Source organism: Piliocolobus tephrosceles, chromosome 16 (assembly GCF_002776525.5).
Source record: "Piliocolobus tephrosceles isolate RC106 chromosome 16, ASM277652v3, whole genome shotgun sequence".
Classification (NCBI taxonomy): Eukaryota; Metazoa; Chordata; class Mammalia; order Primates; family Cercopithecidae; genus Piliocolobus; species Piliocolobus tephrosceles.
In genome coordinates, this window is record NC_045449.1 from 66,885,101 (window position 1) to 66,891,015 (window position 5,915).

At 56.1% G+C, this 5,915-nt stretch overlaps 1 protein-coding gene across 2 annotated transcripts in view; it reads right to left on the reverse strand.

Moving 5' to 3' along the window:
• Positions 1–1,307: 1,307 nt before the first annotated feature.
• CDC42EP4 (CDC42 effector protein 4) overlaps positions 1,308–5,915 on the reverse strand; it is a 27,950-nt gene continuing 23,342 nt past the window's right edge. The window contains exon 2 of one of the 2 annotated variants that reach the window (XM_023211920.2): positions 1,308–4,270. In XM_023211920.2, coding sequence (XP_023067688.1) covers positions 3,088–4,158 — 1,071 coding nt within the window. In that variant the 5' untranslated portion in view covers positions 4,159–4,270 and the 3' untranslated portion in view covers positions 1,308–3,087. The remainder of the gene's footprint in view (positions 4,271–5,915) is intronic. The other variant, XM_023211921.2, reaches the window with a different exon arrangement.

The following is a 5,915-nucleotide window of genomic DNA, read 5'->3' on the forward strand; positions in this document are numbered from 1 at the left end:
ATTTTAATTATGCCTCTAATTGCTTCCCAGGGAGATGATGAGTGGGGAACTCACATTTCTCTGTGGGTGCTCAGGGGAGAGGACAGGGTTTCCACCAGGAACTTAGCCACATTGCGATCCCCAAGATTTCCCCAGATTTCCTGAGAGTAAGCGGGGGCTTCAGCAAGCAGTGAGGCAGCCTTGCGCAGACCGGGGCTCCCTTCTGAAGCTGCCCAGAAAGAGGGAAACATGGTTTGAGGGAAGGAGGTCGTTGGGCAGGGGCAGGGAAGTGGCTTAAGAGGCCACTGGACCCGCACCCCCTGACTTCATATCCCAAGGCTTTGATGTGCCCAGGAGTGGCGGGGGTGAGAAGGGCAGGAGTTTTGAATGAATTCTGGGTGTTAGAGAAGTGGCCACGAGGCTTATCTGATCACCTTTCTCCATCTGGAAAATGAGGATGTGGTGCTTCTATTTCCCTGAGAAGTGAGGTTGAACTGAGGACCTGCCACCTGTAAGCTGATTTGCTAGGCTTAATGGTAAAAGGGGAAAGAGGAGGTGGCAGCCCCGCTCCCAGGCAGGCCAGCCACTTTCTGGTGGTGACAGTCCCGTGCACCAGGACACCCGGGGACTGGGGAGAACACAGTTGCTCTCATCCTCATAACAATGGTATCAAAAGCCCATGTCGATCACCACAGTGGCTCATGCCTATAATTCCAGCATTTTGGGAAGCCAAGGCGGGCGGATCACTTGAGGTCAGGAGTTTGAGGCCAACCTGGCCAACATGGTGAAACCCTGTCTCTACTAAAAATACAAAAATTAGCTGGGCATAGTGGCACACAACTGCAATCCTAGCTACTCGGGAGCCTGAAGCAGGAGAATCGCTTGCACCTAGAAGACAGAGGTTGCAGTGAGCTGAGATCGCGCCCCTGTACTCCAGCCTGGGTGAGAGAGTGAGATTCCATCACAAAAACACCAAAAAACCAAAAACCAAAAATAAAAAAAAAACCACCTCCCCCCCGCAAAAAAAAGCCCGTCAGTGTTTCTGTGCCCCAGCCCTCTAAGAGTGGCAGGATACCCATTTTACAGAGCAGGAGACGGAGGCACAGAACAGCTAAGTGACCAAGTGCCTCCAAGAGATGGCAGCTGGGGATACCTGCGTCCCCAAACTCTGAAGGGGCCTGCCCAGGCAGACAGCATCACAGGAAGGGCGGGTCCTCACAGAGAGACAGAAGCCACCTCAGGTACCCATGGACAGCCCCAGGACCTGGCTCCAGACCCCACCCCTTCCTGAAAGAGCCCTCCCAAAAGGCAGAGACAGACACCAGGCATGCTTTAGGGCTTTTTTTTTTCTTTCTTTTTTTAATGTTTCCTCACTGTTTTGACAATATCATGAAAAAATTCAGTTAAGAATCTGGAACTGGCCTGGATGGGATTCGAGGGCAGCTGGCGGGGGCTGCACAGCCCCTGCGGTTCCTCCCCTACCGTGGGACCTAAGCTATTGGAAACAGGAGCACCAACAGGGCACCGAACCAGGAACTAAGTTAGTGTCTTGAGTCAGGCAAGAGAGGAGAGGCCAGGCCAGAGTCGCCGTGGGGACGCCCCTGGTTGTGGTTGGTTCTGTCTCTCCCCGTCCCCACACTGGCTACATGGAGACAGGGAGGTGGGTCAGGCTGTTCCCAGGACAGAAAAATAACTGACGGTCAACCTCGGGGCTCACACCCCAGCTTCTGCTCAGTTCCCTCGGGGAGAGTTACAGGACTCAGAGAGAAACCTGAATTTCAGAAAAACAAATCATTTTTCGCATAAGTGTTCCAAATATTGCGTGGCGGCATATTAATGCTAGAACATTATCTTTTGTTTAGCTGAAATTTGCATTTAACTCAGCACTCTGTTTTGGTTTTGCTAAATCTGGCAACCCTGGCCTCAAAAGTCGTTGCGGGGAGGCCTGAGAAAGGAAGGGGAAGTAGTCAGTACTGAGGGTGTTGAGGGGAGGGAGGGAATAACTCAGCCCAAAAAACAAAAAACAAACAAACAAAAAAGCTTCCCCCCATAGGAATGATATATTATTTAAAAAATAATAATTCTCCAAAAATGTTCTACACTGACCTTCCTCAGATGTTAATAGCTATGCGGGGTGGGTAGGGAAAACACACCAGACACCCGCCCCGTGTCGTTCTAAATAAAGTTGGGAAGCACTAAAGTTGAGCTGGTGTCTTTACCACGGCTGTCCCCAGATTCCAGTCTGCTAATCGCCACTGTGAATGTCGAGGAGGTTTAGGATAAAGGTTTTCTAAAAGGATTGATTCTCCTTCTGAGGCAGCCCTATTAACACCATCCTGATACTGCTCTATAAGGATTTAAACATAATAATAAAGAACACACAAGCCCCTAGGGACTGAGTGAGTGCTCTAGCCCTTTCCTAGTGTCATCCTGGAAGGGTCCCTTCTTGCAATTCACGAAGTGTGGAGGCTTTCCTTCCATTCCCCATCCTGCTGTCTTCCCCTGGAAAGGGCTGCGTTTAGTGCCCGTGCTCGTGGCTGGTCCCCTGGTCCAGCTCAGCTCCAAGGGGCTCCAGATTTCCAGGGCAGGAGCTGGGGTGGAGCAGGGAGGGGCTGAGAGGCAAGACCATGTCCCTCCTGCTGCAGCTGCTTCCCCAGCAGCCACCGCTGGGCACAGCAGAAACCCCAGCAGAGAAAAGGGGAGTTGAGTGTCCTTAGCCCTGGAGCTGAGGCTGCCTCCGGGCTGACCCACTGGCTGCACGTGGCAGGAACTCGGGTTGGCATCTGGCATCCATTTGAGGCCAGGGTGGAGGAAAGGGAGGCCAAGGGAGGAAAACCGATTCCTGCTGTGAGAACACAGCCCTTGTCCCACGCAGCCTGAGTGCAGGGAGCATGATGAAGTCAGGCAGCCAGTCAGCACCCATGCCAGCCCCCCACGTCCTCCAAATGCCTGAGGGCCAGGCCAGTGTCCCTCATCTACAAGGTCCAGGGTCCGTGGTTTGAAGCAAGGGTCCTGGCTGCCCCTGCGCCACAAGGTCAAAGGTCATAGTGGGGTGGGGGCAGGGAGAAGATGCAGACAAGGGCTCCGGGTGGCCACCCACCGTCTGCCTCACACGCGGATCTCATCCTCCTCCTCCTCGTCCATGAAGGAGAACTCCTTGTCCGGCTGTCTCGAGACAGCAGCCCGGGCCCTGTCCAGCCCCCGGAAGGCAGGGCTGCGCTCCTCCAGGACGCCCGAGGTGCAGCTGGAGAGAGAGCTGCTGTCTCGTGTGGTGTGGCTGCCCATGCTGCGGGCCGAGCCGGGGCTGGGGGCTGCTGCTGCCCACCCCTCATCCTCCAGAGCATGGGAGGGGAGGGAGGGCAAGTCTGGGCCGGCCTTGCCTTCCTGCCTTGCCAGGGGAGGGGCCGCCACAGCGTACGGGGGAGCCTGGGTGATGGTGCCAGTGGCGCCCTCATCACCATGGTAACCACCCTCCTCCTCCTCGGGGTCCCACTCCTCCTTGTCCATGATGCTGAGGACGTCACCCAGCATGGAGGGCCCCAGGTCGATGTGGAAGGACATGATGGACTCCGCATGCTTCAGCCCGTAGGTGGCCTTGGGCACGACAGGCAGATCTGCCAGATCCCCAAAGGCCTGCTCGTCGAGGAGGGGGTCAGGGGAATGGGGACCCATGGCCCCATTCCGACGGGGCACTGCCTCCTCCATGCCCGCCTCCTCGTCGCCACCCTCCCCGCCATTGGCCTTCTTCACGGGGCTGGATGACAGACTCTTGGGCAGCTTACTGGTACCCTTCTCCGCGGCCTCCTTCTCATTGAGCTGGGGCAGGGACATGGCATTCTTGACAAAGAGGGCCGAGTCCCGCAGGGATCCCAGCATGTCACGCTGCTCCCGCTCCCCCCTGGTCACCGACTGTGACCGCTTGCTGCCCCGGAACTTCCTGGACAGGAGACTGCGTTTGGAAGATGAAGAGGAGGCCTGTTCGTCCAAGGACTCGCCGTCGGGCTCGCCAGCCTTGCTATTGAGGAAGGAGGTGTCCCCAAAGGCGTCTCCAGCCCGGCCAACGTGCATGGTGTGGCGGAAGTCGCCCAGTGGGGCGCTGATCATTTCGGCCGTGAGGTCCACTCGGGAACGGCGCTTGGAGTGCACCGAGCTGGACACCAGTTGCTTGAGGATCGGCATCTTGCTGGACGGGTGGGGAGGTGGGCCCTCCCGAGGTAGCCGGCAGGTCTGGGGTCAGATCTGAAGTCCAAGTCTAGTGGGCAGAGGGGGACGCAATGAAGAGATCATACGGCTGCAAGCAGAGAACGGGAGGCAAAGGATTAATGTGGGGCTGGTTACACAGCACAAAAGCATATTTGCCAGGGGACTGTCATTTAAACCCCAGCGCTCCTACCAAAGTGAAATGCTGTGAAATAAGCCAGCAATCAAATGGTATAGCCCTGCCTGTTTCTTCATCCGCAGGCATTCAGAGAAGAGGAGTGATTTTGCAAATCTGGTGAGAGTTCCAGCAGCCTCAGACACACTTTCCCTGAAACTTGAGAGAGACAGAACCTTTCTTGTAAAAGACAATCCCTCCCCTGCCCCTGCAAGCCAGGCCGCTGCCAGAGCAAACATGACCACGTTTAAGGATGCGAAGGTAAATCCAGCAATTCCAGGCAGCAAGCCAGGGAAGAGATGGAGTCTATGAATTGGCTCCTAGGTCAGTCAGCCTGGAGATGTGCTGTACGTTCCTCCTGCTGTCTAACCTCGACCCCTGTGGAGTTAGTGGACACCCCACCCTGAGTCCTGGTCCTCAGAGAGAGAAGGGAACAGACAGGATGGGCCCAGGGAGACAGGCTGACCACAGAGAGACCTCCACACGCGTGGGCAGCACAGTCCTCTTTCTGAATCAGAATTGGGGTGGGGCTGCTGGGACCCACAGAACCAGCTCCCCAGCCTTTCAGCCTTCTCTTGGGATCCCACAGATGAGGATCCTGCCTGTGACATCTCCACGGTGGGGCCCCAGGCTCTTTGCTGAGGGTCCACCTTCTGGTGTCTCGGGGAGATCAAGACTGGGAAACTTCCAGTTTCTTTCATCATTAGGGGAGTGGGAGGCAGGGACTGGACCCTAAATGACTTGGTGCCCCCAGGATCTGCAGACTGATTCCTAGGTAATTCACCAGAAATCCAAAAAACAGCAGAGGTAGAGCCCAGGAGCCCAGAGGCACCACTCTCACAGCTCCTGGCAAGGGCCAAGTTGAAGTTCAGGGTTGGGGCCAAACCAGCCCCTCTTTCCCCTAGAGGGACTTGCCCCAAATACTAAGCCCAGCAGAGCTAGGCAGGATGGGGAGAGATGAGTGCTGGAATTTAACAAAGTATGGTGGGTGAGAGGTGTTGCTTGGACACCAGGTACCTGCCTCTCTCCCAGTCCAGCCAGCAGCACAGTTCTGAGAGGCACCCCCAGTCCAGAGCCACTCTTTCCACTGCAAAACTGAGACAGTGGGTGCTTCCTCTGCATGCCCGCCACTGCACCACACGAGCCCACCACACCCCACCTGGCCCTTGACATCAGCCTAACAGGTCTCCCTGTTTGTCTCCTTCCTGTCCATCCTTCACCTCTCGGCTCAAACAAAACCCATCCACATGATGCCCTACCCAGTGCACACCCCTTGATCCAATGACCAGTCCCCACCTCGCTCCTCAGTGTCCCCTACTTTTGTACCCTGCTCTATCCCGAGCTGTAGTGGATACAAACAGTTCCCTGATGCAACCCCTGCCACACCCAGCATCCTTTAGGGCTCAGCTAGGATACATCACTGCTCCCAGGAAAGCTTTAGCCACCACCTGCCCCCCACAGCACTCTGGGAGACGTCCCCTCTCCCAGCAGACACCAGCTACATCATTCTACCCCTGCTGGCTGGACTCTCATCTTCCCACTGCAGTACGAGCTTCCAGGG